Source organism: Seriola lalandi, unplaced genomic scaffold (assembly GCF_002814215.2).
Source record: "Seriola lalandi dorsalis isolate HSWRI2012SDOR001 ecotype SW California unplaced genomic scaffold, Sedor1 jcf7180002054795, whole genome shotgun sequence".
In the NCBI taxonomy this organism is placed as follows: Eukaryota; Metazoa; Chordata; class Actinopteri; order Carangiformes; family Carangidae; genus Seriola; species Seriola lalandi.
Window position 1 is genome coordinate 4629850 of NW_019525348.1, and position 18478 is coordinate 4648327.

Below are 18478 nucleotides of genomic sequence, written 5' to 3' on the forward strand. Positions count from 1 at the left end.
TAAGAGCCCGGCTCTTGAACCTCTTCAAGCTCTTAAGTGTCGGCTACTGAAGGAAAACAGAGTGGTGGAGATTAAAGTCGGCCGAGTAGATGTGCCACTTCACTGATTTCATTATGTCTATACAGGGGTCAACACAATGCCTCTTTATGTACAATATCTCATAACCTCCCAAATCCCCTTAGGTCCTCTGCGATCACTAACAAATAGTTCTTGAAATAAGCCTCTGCTTTTATGTTTGTGTTCACCCTGCTGACGTTCCCTTGAACATTATGTAAGAACAGTCCCTATCAGCTCAGGGTCAGTCAGCTGACCCTGAGTGTTAACCCACCAATGGAAGTGGTTTGAGATGTTGGATATGAACAACTCTTCACCAGATCTAGGATGCAGCTAACCCATCTGTGACCTCAGGAATCCAGGATTCTGTCACATGGCAATCCCAAATCAAACCTTGTGGAAAGATCAAAAATACATTTTTAACCTGTTATCCAGCAGCAGGTTGCAACCTCATCTTCTCACAGATGTTTACAGTCTGCCAGGAATGATAAAATATTGTTCTTGGGGAAAACCATTGTTTAGTATTTCCACAGACAGCGCCAGGCTTTCCAGTTACATCACCACGAACATGGCTTCAGTTGTCTCTTCTTCACTGTACAAGCCATGCACCGTGTCCTCCCATAGGGCAGCAGATGTAAAGGAGCATTAAATGTTGAATTGTTGTTATTGGTGTTTGTTTTTTTACCACTTGGGAGCAGGGTCATAAGCTGTAAACACATTTTATCATGTTTCTAAGTTATATGGCAAGCGTGTAAGCAAATTTGTAGATTGATAAACACACAAAAATTAGTCCAGATCCTCCATCAAAGTCATGACTAATTCTCTATGAATGAAGCCGCTATATTACTGTTTGTTAACGGGACTGTGCTGTGTAATTAGTTGCTATGGGTGATTATTCATGCACTAAAATAAAGCTCAATCCAGTGGGCTTTAATTACTGTTGTACATCTTTTCTTCCTTGGATCCGATAGCTGAATCTGGGTGGGCAGTGTATGGATGAATATAACTCTGCACTCCCTCAACAACTGTCCAACTGGCCGTGGCACAAAATTCTGCTGCTCTTAGGCTTTGAGTGTCGAACATTTCATGAATATGAATCAGTGCTGACAAAGTGTGTACATGCTCAGTAAAACCCTTCTCTGAATAAGTAGCAGATAAAGAAGCATTGTCCCGGATCATACAAACAACAAATCTGCAGTGTGTTTTTATGTGTTTTTTTATTTTTGCACCTTTTCCCCGCCGTTTTGTAATCTACACCTCCATTATGCTCCACGCTCAGGTGATTCCTATCACCCCTGTTCTCCGTGTCCCGACATTATTGCCCATGTTTGTTTGGTTCGTCGAGAGAAAGAGTGAGTATGCAGAGTAGGTAGCGATAAGAATAGCTGTTTTATTGTGTGCCACTGCTTTGGCCCCTAATACTGAATGTGTTATCTGAGGGTGCAGCATGCCACACTAAGCTATGTGCATGTGACGCATGGCTGAGCAGCATTCCTCCTCCTGAGTGCATCGCAGGGCAGAGATAGTAGGAAGGCGAAGCAGCCTGACTGCCAACAGAGAAGGAGAGAGGAGCGAGAGCAGGCGAGAGGAGAAATGAAGGGAGAGAGCAATACCGGGAACATGTAGTTAAGTGGAATGAAGTACCCTTTGTTGCAGATAAGATCATTCTGCTTCCCTGGCTGGCGTCACAAAAGGGATTTGAGCACAACGAATGTAGCTGATTATGTCGTTGGCAGCCCACAAAATCCCTCACTGACATGCGGATAAACACTGGCCCAAGTAATGAGGGATGGGAGGTTTTCTTTCTTTCGTGCAGTCAAGATTTTACTATTATTTTAATCAATAAGGCAGGATCACATGTGATCCGCCAGTAGGTCGACAGGACGAGGAGATGATAAAAGGATCAGGGCATTGTCGGAAATAAAGTCATCACTAGGGAATGTTGCGGAAAAAGAGGCTAAATGAGGGGTCCACGACCTCTGTGTTCAGACGGTCACCCAACTTCCAGCACGGTTCGTAGGCCCCTGGTCCCGGGGTCTTCTGGGGAATACAAAGGCAACACAATGACAGGTATTTACAGAGTGGTCTGAAGTGCTGAGGCCGTTGTTTATCTACAGCATGATTATGTATTTTCCTTTCTTGTGTTCTGCAGGAGGTATGTTTTATTTGTTTGTTTGTGCATCCTGCAATGTATAGTTGCTTCAGAAAGTAATCAGACCCTTCACTAAAATTGACATTTTTTGCCCATCAGTCTACACTCAATAATTCACAATGACAAACTGAAAACATATCTTTTTAAACATTGTAAAACTGTAATCTCTCATTTACAACATGTAGAGGCTCCTTTGGTTCGGCTTTGCACACCTGGATTTGGGCAGTTTATTCCAGTCTTCCTGACAGATCCTCTCAAGCTCCGTCAGATTGGATTGGAAGTGTCTGTGAACTGTCTCGGCTGGATGCTTCAGGTCATTGTTTTACTGAAAGGTGAACCATTGTATTTGGTTGCATTCATCCTTCCATATACTGAGAAGCATCCCTATAGCATGATGCCTCCACCACCCTGCTTCAACATAGGGATGGTATTAGCCAGGTGATGATCAGTGCCTGGTGTTTGCCAGACAAAGTGTTTGAAGTTCTGCCCGTACAGTTCAATTTTTTGTCTCATCAGACCAAAGAAACTTTTTCCTCATGTTCTCCGAGTCTTTTAAATGTTGTTTGGTAAACTCAGGCTGTCATACGATCTGCCTTTTCCACAAAGTGGCTTCCGTCTAGCTGCTCTACCATAAAGGCCTGATTGATGAAGGGCTGCTGAGGTGATCGTCCTTCCAGCAGATTCTCGCATCTCTGCAGAGAACTTCTGAAGCTCTGTTGGAGAGACCGTTGGGTTCAGTTTGGCTGGTGCTTCCTCCATTTCCACTGTGTTACTGGGAACACCCAGAGCTTTAGAAATGTTTTAATGCAGAAGTCTAGAGAGAGTTCCTGGCTTAGTTTTTGTCTCGTTATGTAGTGCATATAACATGCACCCACCTTATATAGACTGGTGTGTTCCTTTCTATTGCCAATCAATTCAGTTTGCTATCGGTGGACTCCAATCACACATCTCAAGTACAATTCAAGCAAAGCATAAGTTGCAGAAAAGGGTCTGATTACTTGTTAGACTTCAGTCTTCAGTCTAAAACAGACTGAATACTTTCTGAAGCCGCTTTAATGGTCTGATTTCCCATTTCACTTAAGAGAATGATCCAAATCAAAAATAATTGTGTTAAAATTTAACACATTTCCATCAATCTTATGGAAATCAACCATCACCATAATAAGATAATTACATTAATGTGTATATTACACTTTTACTTGCTCATCAGTGAGCAATTGACAATGTCATAATACAGCCATACAAAACTGTAAAAAGTGTAAGTAATCTCAGTCTAGTCTTACTGTAATGACACTACTAATCATGTAGTGTAGTACATGTTCACAGATGGCCTGTGTGCAGCTGTAGAATAGATGTACATGTGAAGCACTGGACTCACCGGGTGCACATAGTGGAGCCGGGGCAAAGTGGATTTGAAGCAGGAAGTGATGCCTTTCTCAGCTCTGGTGTGTGGGTTGTACTGACATGGAGCAGGTCCCTCCTTCTGAGGTGGTCAGAGAAAGGAGGAATTACTGAGTTAGAGATTGATTGATTGATTGATTGATTGATTGATTGATTGATTGATTGATTTTAGTTAGCCTCAATATGCTGTCGAGCATGGCTAGCATATAATCATTACCATGTAATGAGAGTTTTGTCCCATATGTTTTCTTGATTGAAAATGAAAAATTCATGTTAATTAATATTAATAATGTACCTGGGTATTCTCGAAGAGCTTCACTGTGAAACGCGGAAGTGCTTTTAGTGGCACGCAAAAACGGCTTTAACCAGAAAAGGACATACTGACCATAATGAATGGACTGACCTGGTGTACGATATACTTTAGATGCTTTAGAGATAATTACATTTAAACTAAGAACTCAGATTGATATCTTTGATTAAAATTGGTAATATTGGTTTAACCGTGTGTACATTTAAATGGTTTTAATTTGTGCAGAGTTAATATGGGTTGACATATTATTTTTGTTTTGTGTATTACTTTTTGCAACCTGTTTATCCAGCTGAACACAAATAGTTTGTTTTTTCTCCCTTTGGATTTTTTCTCCAACATTATTTTTGTTGAAAATGTCAATTTGCAGTAGCTAGTAGCAAGAAGCTTGGTCACTGGACAGAGGCTCAGTAAGCCAGGGGGTATAAACCATCTGGATTGTAGTCATAACTTTAGCTAAAAATATACCTCAAGTTCAGTACATTCATTTCGCAATAACAAACAATCGAGGATGCACACACAGCATTTGGGTTGAACAGACATTTCCATAATGTCACAACAGCTGCAGATATTTTCATTATTTAGAAATAAAGCAGCTGGTAATGTCGAATGAGCCAATACACATAATTCGCTCCACATTTCCACTCAACTGACAGTAGGGGTTAATCTTAAAAGCAAAACGTTTGCATATAAAAACTGCTATGCTGTTTGCAGCTGCACAAGTTAAGAGCACTCATACACTCATTCTCATTATATTCAAAATACACCAAACACTGGATATATGCCAGGTGTGTTATATTAATGCAATAACTCATATTAGAAATGACTGCAGTGTAAACACCTTTCAAACTGTGTCAATACAGGATTTTATATTGATCACCCATACAGGATCATGAGAATAGACCGAATAGACTCATGACACCTGTTTGTAAGTTTCTGGAAAATTATAAGCATAACGTGACACATTTTCCATCCAAAGCCGTCAGTCTGTTCCTCTATCAGCTGTCACAGATTCCCAAACTGAAACTCTAAACGCATGTCAATCACAGAGCCTCAGCAATAATCATTACACAGTCTTAAACACACAGGAACAGCATGAGTGTATGCATCATGTCTAACCCTTAAAACTGGTGTTTAATCCTGCAGCTTCAGTGTAAAACCATCCACAGAACTTCAAGAAATCCATGGCTCCAACCAGATCACTGGAGCTAACAGCTAATTCTGCTCTCCTACCTAACAGGCAGGTTTCCTTCTTGAGATAATGGACATTTTCCAGTCAGATTTGTGGCTCAGAAACAACTCTTTATGTTGATCTGCCCCATGCCTTTGCTTGTATCTCCCTGATCACTCGAAATCCCATCTATGCTGCAGGCCAAGGCTAGCATGTAATCATTAGCACCTAATCATCTGCATGTACGATAGCATATTGATCTTTTAAACGATGTCCCAGAACACTGCACTTTATTGTAATTGAGCATTTTATTCAAAATTAGTTTGTAATTTGTTTTTTAAATTTGATATTTTATTGTCTTGTATCTGTATTTCCAATTGTTTTATAATTATGTCCTGTGCAAAACTGCCTGAGCCCTGGGAATAAATAAAGTCCAAACTGCACTGAACTAATCACACATATGGTTTCTTACCTTTGTTCAGGTCAGAAACCTGAGGAGGATCTGTTTTCTTTGTTGTATTTTTGTCACCTGAACATAAACCTGAAGTACATTGGTGTTTTTCCTTCTCATTCTCAATATTATCTTTATTGAAAATGGATCTTAGCAGTAGGTTAGCAGCCTGTTTGTTGGACAGAGGCTCAGCTAGTTCAAACCACTGCATTCCAGTCCTTGTCCTTTACCAACTGTTAGTTGCCATTATAGAGAAGGTGAAGGTATGTCCCGCCGTGTGGCATGTTGGGACAGGGGCTGCAATTTATGAGGAATGCGCTCTGCTTACCTGTGCCGGCTAGGGTGGTTGCATACCTTTCGTTTTGTTTGGCTAAAAAGTTGTTTAAATTGTTCAAATCTGATGTTGAAGGGCGAAGAGAAATTAAATCACAATGCCAAGTAATGGTATTTGGAAAAACTAATAATGATAAATAATATAGATCCATTTGGTTTAGCAGCCTAAGACTGGATTACAGAACCTAATGTGCTGCCTCCACTCACATTGTAAATGATCTCATGTTTGGTCTGAGTGCATACACTGCGTGAGTTCAAAAGTTATAAATCCCTAGGAGCTCAGAGACTGGGCACAAGATCTGCTAATACCCAAGCCAGCAAACTGCAAGAGCAGTCATACTACTATTTGGTTATGTATGTAAATAGTTGAAGACATGATTTTACACGTTAGTCCTACGGTCAACTTCATATTCCCTGTAGAGATGATATAACCCAGCCTCATGATGCAGACCTCATGTAACCACACATACAGTCGTTATCTTTGGTTATCTGAGGATCTAGAAAAACAAATTCTTTGATGTGTTTTTTGTTAGCAGAGCACCAGGTTGTTTTTTTTTTCTCAGCTTCCTTTTTTTTTAAAAAAACATTATATTCACTGAAATCCAGAAACAATCCAGCTGGATTGTAGGTATGAAACACTTCAACTTCAGTATGTCACAGACTAAGTCTTATTATTAGCATTTATTCACACTTATAGTTTTTTACATTTGGTCAGACATTTATTGTTGTTTTATTTTTGTCCACAACACTTCAAACATATTTTTGCCCCACTTCTTATTTCAGCTAGCATTAGCTTGTAGCAAGTAGTTTATTGAGAGGTTCAGTAATGATGGTGAGTTAAAACAAGGCTCTGTAATTGATTGCAAACAATTGTACACTCTATTGGCTGTTCACTGTCATGGTCACACACAGAAAGAGCTAGATAGGACAGGGTCCTGTTCCCTCTGAAGAGAACATGGACTTTAATTTCTATGCCACCTGAACTGAAATGCTGTTGCTCTTCAGAATCCAAACCAAACTATCTTACAGAGTAAACCCTACAGCTCTGTTAGACTGCTGGTGTGAACTTGCCCTGATGGCAGCTTTACAGTAGATTTGCCAACTGCACATCATGAACTCTAACCTTTTTAGTGCCAAATGAGACATTCATTCTCACACCCTTGAACCAGTGCTCATGAAAACTCTATTGTTATACCATGCTGATACTCCAGTCATCTGACGGATGCATCAGTATACACCAGACCTATTTTAGGGTCTCATACCAATATTTTTAAGACCTATGACATATCGTTTGACTCATGACTTTATGGTCGTTGCCAGTAGATCTGTTGATTAGATATGTTAGCTAGTCTCTGTCAAAAGTCAGTCGCTCTCTCTCTGTCTCTCTCTCTCTCTCTTGCTCCTTGCCTTTCACTTCTCCTTTTCTCTTACCCACTAACACACATACTGGTCATCACCAGCGGCGTGCCATGCAGAAATAGCATCACCCACCCTCCTCCTCAGACATAAAACTGTCTCCCTGTCCCTGAACACAGGACTAGCCTGTCATTTTCAGCCGCTCTCTGATTCTGACAGAGGAAGACAGGAAGGTGTCTTTTCCTCTGCTCTACTCCTTGGAGGAACGGCAGCTACCATTACGTGCCATTTGAACCCAGTTGCCAGTTCACTTGATCCTCTGGAACTGGCCCCCATGCGCCCGGCTGATGCTCCCAGAGGCGCTAATGCAGGTGTATTTCACAGGAGCCAGTGGACAGCAGTGAAACTCTTTTATGGATGTGTGTAAGTGTGTTTGAGCCAAAGCACCTGGCCTACTTTCCTACAGTGGCACAGCACGTTAGAAATGTGGCACATGCTGTGAGTGTCTGTGAAACTTTTAAACTTTGACCTGTTTTTGATTGGTGCATCCAAGACCTTGCTATACAGTATTTCTTAAATAAACTGGAAACCTTGATTTCTCTCTCTCTCTCTCTTTCTCTAAAATAACATCAGGTGAAATTAAAACGAGATATTCTTAAGTCCATTCAGTGGGTTTTTTTCCCCCCAAGCAAACAAAAAGGCGTTACAGCCACACCAGCGGCTTTGTGAGGCTGTACCTAGGCACAGTGGAGTCTGCTAATGCTAATGTCAGCATGCTAACATGTTCACAATGACAATGCTAACATGCCGATGATTACCAGTTATAATATTTACCACGCTCTCCATTTTATTTTACTGTGTTAGCATGCTAACATTTGGAAATTTGCACTGAACACAAGGTACTGGACAAATTCAAATTTTGAGCTGATGGTGGTATATAAATTAATACAGATCATCCTGAGTGGGCTGTAAATGTCTGCATGAAATGGTATGACAATCCAAAATAAATAAAACCACTAAACAAAAGACTATGCTATCTGTGCTATCGGTATCACATTTCATGGGAATCCATCAAATAGTTGTCAAGATATATGACTGAAAAATAAAAATGTCAACGTCTTGATCAAAGATCAAGACATCACCATAGTCACAAATGGTTACAATTCATCCCTTGGGAACCATGAATGTCTTTATGTATGAATGTATGAATTGTCATCGCAATCTCTAATAGTTGTGGACATGTTTCTGTCTGGACCAACCGATCCATTCATAGAGTGTCGATACAGCATGGCAAATAAAAACTACCAGAGAGCAGGTGTTTCGATCAGCAGGTTCTCATGCAGTAGTTATAGCCTGAATCACATTTGTGCAAAAGCAATAGAGAATATTATATCTATTCATATGAAAATGTATGGGATTATGATTTTAATTCAAACAGGCTTGAATCTCAAGGGAGGATTTGTTCCTTCCGAGCAGCACGTGCAGCTGATATTGCAAAAAAGCACAACATGTAAATCTAGGACACACAGTGGCCCCAGGATGGAGAAATTAAGTTAAATCATAAAAAAGTGAATATATATGTCGTTTTTGTTGTGTTCCCAAACATCACTGGAGGTTTCTTTTCAAATGTGTGGAAATCAATTTCATTTTATTCTGGGTTGCGAGTCCACGCAGAGAGAATCTGAAATTCCTGTCTCCTAGACCTAGAGTTCCCAGTTAAAACCATTAAGACACCTCAACTTTGATCCACTGTCAGGTCAGCTGTCTGTATGATCTGTGCTTTCAGTTAACTTCACTGCAGGATTTGTGTCGCTGCTTAACCTTTGACAATAAACTTGTCTCAGAGTCTCTATGACACCACTAACAGCAGAAAACTGCTCCCATCTCTGCAGTAATAACACCCTCGGGATTTCTTAGCGCCTTTCCTTCTCTGTCAACACTCAGCACCTGCCAGCATGGCTCAAATATCCATCAGCTACCAGCATGGACACGCGGGTTAGCCAGCAACACTCTGCAATATGAACCAAAGCTGAGTGGTGCGCCAGTACAGCGCCATAACAGGCCCTCGAATGGGTCAAATGGTACAATCAGCCTGTGGAATCAGTTTTCTTTGACCCTTGTGTTTGTCATAACTAGCTCGTGTACAGCACATACCAGATACACATTAGCTCAGAGCTTGTAATCAAAACCTATTGAAAGTGTATTGTAATGAAGCCTTTTTGCGGGCGGTGGAAGGACTGAATGGTCCTAATAACAAGTCTTAGTGACCAGATACTTACAGGCGGAAAGCTGATCCGTTGCACAGTCGACCGAAAGATCACATGCCTGCAAGGAGAGGAGAGAAGAGAGAAGGGGTGGGGGGATGGCTGTTAAAAAAAAAAAGAAAAAAAAAGAAAGAAAAAGAAAAGAAGAAGAGGAGAGGAGAACAGTGAGGGAAGAAAAGAATAAGGCTTGCACATGATCAGAGGTAGAGAACATGAGAGAGCAGGTTGGTGGTTGCTCCTTCATCTTTGAGATGCGAGGAAGATGAGAGGGGGAAGGAGAAGTTGAATGAGGAGGAAGGACTCAGCGATCAAGGCATGATTCATGGGTTGTCTGCTCTGCTGTGATCTGAGAGTTAAAGAGAGGCTGTCTGTCGAGAGCTTACTTGCAGGGAATCTTCTCCACTGGTTTCGGTGTCACATTGTAGTCGCACGGTGAAGTGTTTATATGCTGGCACAGGGAATAAAGATAAAGAGGTGTTTATGTATGACAGTGTCACCAAGGGTTTGTATTTTTCTGTTTCCAATACATCTCAATACAGTCTTTCAGTTAGTCTGCTGCAGGGACATTTTGAAGAGCACCTCATTTTAAGCATAATACTGTGATGATATTTAGATGCCGCAGCCAAAAACAGTATTAATACAGAGTAATTAATAAATACTGCTTAAGTGAGTTACACCCTTATACAGTGACCATGAGAGCTCAAAGCACTGCAACTTAAGAAAACACATTCAGAAAAAAACACAAAAAAGTTTAGAAAACATCTTCATCGATTTGTGCACACGTGCTGCAAATATTCACAACACAAGCAAATAATATGTATAACCTGGCTGGGATGCACTTGTTGTTCAATGCTTTTAATATCAAAAGTCACAAAGCATTGAACAACAAGTGCGCCCAAGCCAGGTTCACCACTTTTCTGTGTCCCCTGGAGACACGTCTTTTGTCCTCTGTGCTGAATTTGCTTGTGTTTTGTCTATTTGCATGTGTTTTTTTAAGTTTCAGCGTGTTGAGCTCTCAGGCCCACCATACCCTTAGGCTAAGAAATACTAGAATCAAGGTGGTGTAGAGGCCTGTGATGCAGCAACAGTTCCTGCTCCAAACCATCAGCATGGATGTTTATCACATCGTGCGTGTGCCTGGGATATAAAAACAAACTACGACCTACTCATAAAAAACATTTCTCCATATAAAGGAAGGTGGATTAGTGTATTTCCCAAAATGTTGTCCCACCTTGTCTCTGATGCCGAGGGTGACAATGTCAGGCCATGGACAGTTTTTGAAAGAGTAAGACGCCTGGTGCATCAGGACCTCCTGTGTCGAGTCAGTGTAGTCATACGCCCCTGGTAACAGCAGGTCCCCGTTACGTACGCCCAGAGTCTGGGCTTTTCTGCCCACACCTTTAAACCCATAAGTCTTCCTCACAGGGTTCAGATCAGCTTCCTCAATGAAGTCTCGAATATGATAGAGGCCAGGGACGGGTGTGTCCTGAAATAAGATCAGAGGCGGTTTATTGAACTGTTAGCATGTTGTAGGAATCGCTGGATCACTGTCTGAGTGAGCCTGATGCAGATCAGACAAGTGGAACACTGGCTTAGCCTGAATTTTTATACTTAACCTTCAACCTTTAAGCTTATATATATTACATAATAAGTGTACTACACTGTTAATAGATGCTAGACACATCAAGCTGTTGGCCTGCTGTTTCCTGTATGGAATACATTACTAGAAAGAAGAGGGCAGCTGATTAACAATGGAGCCTGAGAGCTGGGATCACATTAAGATAAACTGATAATTAATTAGGTCTATGTGTTATTACGATGAATGCACTGTGAGGCACTCAGAGAGAGGACTCACTGTAGTCTAAGTGTTTGGATTTATTTCTGGCAGACAGCAGACTTTGGAAAGAAGAGATGGGAGAGTGCTGTGCAATAAAAGCCAGTAATTGAAAACTATACACAATACAAGAACAATGATGTGTTTATGAGGCTCTGCTCTATTTATATTACGTTTAACTTGCAGCGATACTATAGTTACATGTGAGTTTCTCAGCCAATTCAAATTGACAAACCAGTGACAAGTCTTTGGGCCTGCTCAGAACCTAATGTAGTAACCTCTGCTCTGATGACAGGCCATGAAACCAAACTGCAGTGTGACACCTACTTTCAGCGTTCCCAGCCACCAGCTCCCCCGACCACACAGGTCCACTTTGTCTTCACTCTGCAGATAAGAACAGGATACAAGCCACAAAACAGACAGAGTTTCAGTTATGATGACATTGCTATGACAACAACGTGTTGATGCATCTCCCACATGTGTCATTCTGTGCTTTACCATTCAACCACACAGACTTATGAGGGCTTTAAAGACACAGTAGATCCTTACCTTTTCTGTTCTATTACCAGACCGGGACATGTCAGCGACTTTGGAGACGGCTTTGTTTTTCCATGTGGCTGTATCCTGCACTGTACCCATTGTCGTTCACTATGTGCTTGACTGGGGATCCGGTGACACCTGACCACCATTAAAACTGTGACTGTTACTATAGCAGCGACTCCACTATTGATCAATTTTTCAACAAGCTGGCCTGGTGGAGGGCTAAATTTGGACTCACCTACCAGTTTGACTGAGAGTAAGAGACAATGGCAAGCCAGCACCAAGGTATATACTGTACATGCTGCAGTTACTAAGTCCTCATTATCTACCACCATGTGATATTTGGAGGGAGACTGTGATAGTGTTTAGAATATACAGATCAAAAGTTGGCATGAAGGTTGCAAACAGCAATCCAGGACAAGACAAAACAGGAAAACGTGTCGTTCCTCCCAGTGTCTGGAAGTGGAAAGGTTGTTTATAACCTGTGGTCCAATAAAATGAGGAATGGTAAAATAAAATAAAATAAGGGAACTATACTGATCAATCAACTTCTGAATACTGTTGTCACCTAGAGTGTAGATACGACTTTAGTCATATACATTTTGCAAGAGAGGGTTCTTGAAATAAAAGTTAAATAACACTACTACATAATACTTCCTGAGAAATCCTTTCAAACATCTTCTCTGTGGATGAAGTTTATCTTGCCTCCAGTGGCATACTAGGCCGAAGTGTTATATCAGGTAGAAGCACACACACCCTCCCTCTCTCTCAGTACAGCAGAACTAAAGACCATCAGATGAAGTGAAAATCTCGCTCTGGGAGCAAAAGCGCCAAATTCAGCCTCGTTGCTAGGCTACATGAAACGCATGGTTCAAGGGAACTAAAAATTCATGTTCACACTACTTGTCAAGGAAGTCTTGTGAGACCTTAGAGCACATGAGGAGAAATACACACACATAGAAAACATGCAGGCAGCAAAGGAGCTGTTAAGTGATTGATATTGTCCCTTTTCATCACAGTGTCGAATGTACATTCAGTCTTCTCCTAAGGGGACAATGCATAAATGCAGGGGAGGGCTGGGATTAGCATTACATGCTGTGTAATTAACAGCTTTTTATAAGTGGACTGCAACAACACTTAAACGGTGAGCTTTTTAAGTCTTGTGATAATTGGTTTTGACAAGATGAGAGCCGCTCGTGTCATCGATTCACACCTGAATTGCTCTGGGTTGTGGTGTTTCTTTTCGTTCCATCTTAAAACTAGAGCTGTTCTTATGCAGACTCTGCAAGAGTTAATCGGCTCATTTTTAGCTACATAAAACAAAAAGGAAAATCAAACCAGGTGTACTGTAAATAAATCGCCTCTTTAGTCTTTAGTCCTTGATGCAAAGCTGTTACTGCAATTTGTAATTCTCTAAATATTGTTATATACATGACTGACCAAACCACAAACAACTGCTATCCCAAGAGTGAATCATATGAAAACTTTAGATGTAAAAAAAAACAAACAAAAAAAAACTACAGGATTTTTTTATTTCTTGAGTAATTATCCAACTACAGTGATGGATCAAAGGCACAATTTACAAACAGCTAGCATAAAATTCACACAGGAGGCAGAGCAGAGGTCCACAATAGAGCTTTATTTTGTCATTCATCAAAATAACAAACTTCGTATCTCTGCAAGCTACTGTAACAAACTCAATAATCCAAAATTAACAAAAAGAAGAAAAAAAAGAAAGAAAAAAAAAACCAAAAACAAACAAAAAAAAAACTAAAAAAAAAAAAAAAAAAAAAACCAAAACAGGTACACCTCTATTTACACCATGGTTTCTGATGTACACTCAATCACCTGCTCCTTGTGACTGGGGGCAAATGCCAAGTAAGACATGAGGCAATCAGCTTCCACATGGTGCTGTGCCAACAGTAGCAGACAACACATGGCCTATATAGTCAGTAGGGGAGCTGGACAGTACAAGGCTAATCTAATGTTGAGTACCATTGTGTGCACTTCACAATAGAAGCCTTTGATCCCACTCAGTGCTTTTATTGTAATGACAATACAGATTTTATCTGAGCTTATCTGAACATTAAGAGGCATTGGCTGATGCTCCTCAGTGCTTTTGGGAAAATAACAGGGGACACTTTAAATTTAGATGGTAAACATTTCATGTATATTCTAAGCAACAAGGGAGAAAAAAAAAAATCCTATCAAAAACGGAGCATCCTGTCCTCAATACAAAAATGGGAATTATTACAGGGTATACAAACTCAAGGATCCATTAACTGAGAAAACAAGACAATTTTCATATCCGGGTAGATTGTAAATTTTATTGGAAAACAAAAATATACAACTTGGAATGAATTATTTGAGGCATGACCAGAGGTCATTTAAAAAAAAAAAATAAAAAAAAAAATAAAAAAAAAAAAAAAAAAGAAAAAAAGAAAAGAAAAAGAAAAAAGAAAAAGAAGAAAAAAAAAAGAAAAAGAAAAGAAAAGTTGTGAGTAAAACATTAAAAAGCATAAGATTAGTTGTTTTCTGGTATATAGAACAGCAGATACAAAAAGAGTTTGTACGAGTACCTAGGAGATACACCCGTGTCATTTTTTTTGCAGTAGTGCAATGCTGAGAGATTTCCATATATACTTTGTCCGTAGTCCATGCAGAGTTTAAACTCCTCTACATTGTTTCCATGCCAACAGTGTTGCCAAGTGACAACCAGCTGACAGGTTTCCAATGTCGCCATGCGTGGAGGGGCCCCGAGCACACAAGACAGGAAGATTCGAAGTTCTCCGGCTCCCAGGGGCCTCCACGGGCATCTGGTTGTATGACCGTTCCGTCACTCCAAAACACCATGACAGCAAAAGAAAGGGACATGGGGACAAGAGCCTATGCAGTTTACATGCAGTTCCTTTGGACAGCAGAAGGGGCAGGGACAAAGGGGGGCTATTAAGATTTTACAGATAAATTACACAAAGAAAAAAAAGGCAAATTATTTATATACGAAATCTGTACAAGGCCTTCACTTCGCCGTCATCATTTGTACGAACTCTGCAGGAAAGGGGGGGAGAAAAAGTTGCAAATCAATATCCAATGAGTGACCCAAGCAGATTGAAAAATATAAAATACTACATCTACCAACCTTCATAGTTGACCTGTCCATCTCCATCAATATCTGCTTCCCTGATCATCTCGTCCACTTCTTCATCAGTCAGCTTCTCTCCAAGGTTTGTCATCACATGGCGCAGCTCAGCGGCACTGATGTATCCATTGCCATCCTGAAAATCAGATCAGCCAGTAAGCAAATTAAAAAAAAACAAAAAACAAACCAACAAAAAAAAACTGCTGTACCTACAAGTGTGTGTGGGTGTGCAGACAGCATTTACCTTGTCAAAGACACGGAATGCTTCTCTGATCTCCTCCTCACTGTCTGTGTCCTTCATTTTCCTGGCCATCATGGTCAGGAACTCTGGGAAGTCTATCGTTCCATTTCCTGAAGACAAAAAACAGATATTAATGGGGGATGTCCATCCAGCATATTGATAGTACATGTGTAGTTTGAAGCCAGATTCAGTTCTCACCGTCAGCATCGACTTCATTGATCATATCCTGCAGCTCTGCCTCTGTGGGGTTCTGGCCCAGAGAGCGCATGACTGTGCCCAGCTCTTTGGTGGTGATGGTGCCATCTCCATCTTTGTCAAAAAGCGAAAATGCCTCCTTGAATTCTGGTTGAAAAAGAGAAGAGGATGGACTTCCTGAGTAAGGTAGTGATGTCAAACAAATGGCTAAATATGCACAAGAAAACTGGCAAGACAGTATGATGGTGGTTGTAAAACACTGCAGAAGGCTCAACCCATCTCAAAAAAATTAATTAAATATACACCTAAATGTTGCCAGCCCAACCAGCATGAACCAGCTCGTCATCTCAACTTAAATCTGCCAATCAACACTGACCCAAACCCTGAATTAGCTCAAGTCTCAAAATGGGCATTACATCACTCATGTTTCAGTTATAAACTAGCTACAGCATAATGACGAGCCCTTCTGTTTTGAGTTCCAACTGCAGTCGTTTCTGGCTAAACAAGGACAGCGACCACGAGACCAAGCAGCAGGGCAGAGTCAGGCTACATCATAAATGAATGACAGCCTGTGTAGTTTGGTGAAGCCGTGAGGGTTGAGGAATGATGACACACATCAAATGTGATGAGGCCAATGGGCAGTGTGTAGTGGCATGCAACAGCTTGTCAGCGTCATTAAAACTACAACCTACCCTGCCATTTGCAGGGTCAAACATACAGGGCAACACCCTCTTTGTTACAAGCAAAGGCCTGCTGTCTGCACCAACCACAGAAAACATCAGGGTGGTCTGATTCATCCTATATGGGCCATTAAAACCCCCACATTGCTGCAGTTGCTTATTGCACTTTAAATTGCTATTAAAGTCAACAGTACACATTTTGTGTTTGTTCATGTCATGGCGTTTGTACAAACAATCTAAAAACTGGTACATCAGCAGAAGATCAGGTAAGGCTTTACTCACTAAAAAGGTGATACCATGAAATACAGTAAGAGTATGATCAGCATATTGTGAAACCCGAGACCTAAGCTGAATCAAGTCAACAAAGGCAGGAAGATATTGTCGGGGAAACCACTACAACTGTGCCCCATTTTAGACATGAACTGCATACATTTCAGCAAGTCTGAACAAGAGCATACTGGCAGCATAGAGACACTCCTGCTGCATGATTAACATTACAACATCTTAAGATACCATGTTACAAAGCCCAGGTTACTGCTGCAATTGTTCTTGAAGCATTCCATCTGATGAGAACACACCCAGGGCAAAGGACACAGCATGTAAAAAGCAACTGCCAACACCTCACCAGAATACACAGCCCTTGTAGATTACATCATTTATTACATGGCAACCATCAAAATGCAAAGTTTTCCATGAGGGAGTCCTCCTGCGTTCCAGACCCAGCAAGCAACAGCCTTTTCATTCATTCCTGTTTTATGACCAGTAGGGTGCCCTGTGGAATGCCTTAAAAGGCAAAAGTATAAATCCACTGCAAGGGATGCAAAGATCCATAATGCAGGCCACTGTGCAGGATATGAGGAAAGTAGAACATCAGTGCAGCGATGTCTTACCAGCAATCTGCTCTTCTGTAAGCTGATCAGCCTGTAAAAAGGAAGATGAAGTAATTAATAGCATGCCATGTAGCAAAATATCCCTAATTAGCTTTTCCATTTTTAAGCAACTTTAATGGTCATCCAAATTCGTAATAGCTGGCCTAAAAGATGCAAAACATCTTTGTACAGAAGGTGAACATTACATGATAGCCATTTCAGCAGCTGTAACGTTACAACTACACAAAATAAAGGCATTTTCGTGCCGGTAGCTAGGAAGCTTGTTACTGAACTTGCTAGAAATATCGACAAAATATAAGACTCCACCTTCCCTTCCAACGTTAGACTCATCTACATTTGAATCTTCGATGACGCAAACTTTGCCATAGACAATGAATGACTTACAATTTGGCGGTAAATGTTAGCTACGAAGAGCTAAAGTTAAGCTAGCTACCGTTTTGCACCCGTAACACCAACGTTGCACACTTTTAGAAGAATGCATGGCAAATACAACAGTCGTCACAACCAAAGCAGCGGTTGTGAAACAGTTACATTACTTCTCGATCATCGCCTATCACTAACTAGGACAAGGAAGGTATTTAACAAATCGGACAAACCTTCCGCCATCGTCGCAATTGAGCGAACTAGACATTATCAAGGCACAAAAGCAACATTATCGGGAAACGTTAACTCACATGCACTGTTTCAAGTGTAACTACGCTAACATTACACGGGTGTTGCTGCATTCATTCAGAACAACCCAGCTCTAGCTAACGTTAGCTTTCTTTGACAACCTAGCAACTAGCAAGCTGTCATTTATTCGGCCGGCACTGCGGTAGTTACAGCGCACCGTGTATGTTGGCTTAAGCTTACCCACTGGTTACGTTATGTTTTACTGGCATTCATTTAGAATAATTTAAAAAACGACAACTGCTAAGAGACTATCCACCAATTCTACACTGGAGAGAAGGTATAATCCTGTTTTTCTTACCATTTCGATATAGATGCAGCGGCCGGTTCACGACAAAATCCTTAACAACCAAAGCCAACACAAAGTCTCTGCGGACTCACAATCTCTATGAACACACTGAGAAAGAGGCAACTGGACTTGCCTTTAACGGCTATCCTAAACTCCTCCTCTTTTCAATATCCCTCCGCCAACTTCCCTTTTCCTCAGTTTCTAAATTAATCGATTACACGTTTTTAGATATTATTAGCGAAACCAAAAAATTAAGAAACAACTGAAATACCCATGTAGGACTGTCGTGCATGTTTCGACCTCGATATTAGAAATATTATTGCGTATCATTGGTGATCTACATAACAGCGCATGAATACTTTCTGCTACTCTGTGATGGGGCACAAGACGTAGCCGAAAGAAATCGCGCTCTCTGATTGGTGTGTTTGTACCTGCAATGCGTCACTCCCATGGCTTGCGCTGCCGCTGCATCTTGTCCATAGACATCCAAGTCAGTGCCACAGGCATAGCAG

At 40.9% G+C, this 18478-nt stretch overlaps 2 protein-coding genes across 2 annotated transcripts; both read right to left on the reverse strand.

Moving 5' to 3' along the window:
* Positions 1-1102: 1102 nt before the first annotated feature.
* On the reverse strand, positions 1103-11962 carry stpg4 (sperm-tail PG-rich repeat containing 4). Its single transcript, XM_023425795.2, has 7 exons — positions 11873-11962; positions 11651-11707; positions 10721-10975; positions 9873-9937; positions 9505-9550; positions 3585-3689; positions 1103-2094 (listed from the first exon to the last, which is right to left on the reverse strand). Exons 1-7 carry the CDS (start codon positions 11960-11962, stop codon positions 1987-1989), a joined length of 726 nt encoding a protein of 241 aa, XP_023281563.1. The 3' UTR covers positions 1103-1986.
* A 1520-nt stretch (positions 11963-13482) lies between these two features.
* On the reverse strand, positions 13483-18100 carry calm2a (calmodulin 2a (phosphorylase kinase, delta)). Its single transcript, XM_023425837.2, has 6 exons — positions 17979-18100; positions 17009-17039; positions 15442-15585; positions 15247-15353; positions 15003-15138; positions 13483-14911 (listed from the first exon to the last, which is right to left on the reverse strand). The coding sequence occupies exons 1-6, from the start codon at positions 17979-17981 to the stop codon at positions 14883-14885; spliced, it is 450 nt and encodes a 149-aa protein (XP_023281605.1). The 5' UTR covers positions 17982-18100; the 3' UTR covers positions 13483-14882.
* Between the last annotated feature and the right edge of the window lie 378 nt (positions 18101-18478).

What these genes read in the sequence shown, in the direction of transcription:
- calm2a (XM_023425837.2), bottom strand. An exon ending in CAATGAAGTCGATGCTGACG is followed by an intron (nt 15,354 to 15,441) that starts GTGAGAACTGAA and finishes TTTTGTCTTCAG; the next exon opens with GAAATGGAACGATAGACTTC. An exon ending in CATTCCGTGTCTTTGACAAG is followed by an intron (nt 15,139 to 15,246) that starts GTAAATGCTGTC and finishes TCTGATTTTCAG; the next exon opens with GATGGCAATGGATACATCAG.
- stpg4 (XM_023425795.2), bottom strand. Translation starts at nt 11,962, where the DNA reads ATGGGTACAGTGCAGGATACAGCCACATGGAAAAACAAAGCCGTCTCC. An exon ending in GGTGGCTGGGAACGCTGAAA is followed by an intron (nt 10,976 to 11,650) that starts GTAGGTGTCACA and finishes ATCTTATTTCAG; the next exon opens with GACACACCCGTCCCTGGCCT. An exon ending in AACGGATCAGCTTTCCGCCT is followed by an intron (nt 3,690 to 9,504) that starts GTAAGTATCTGG and finishes TGACCACCTCAG; the next exon opens with AAGGAGGGACCTGCTCCATG.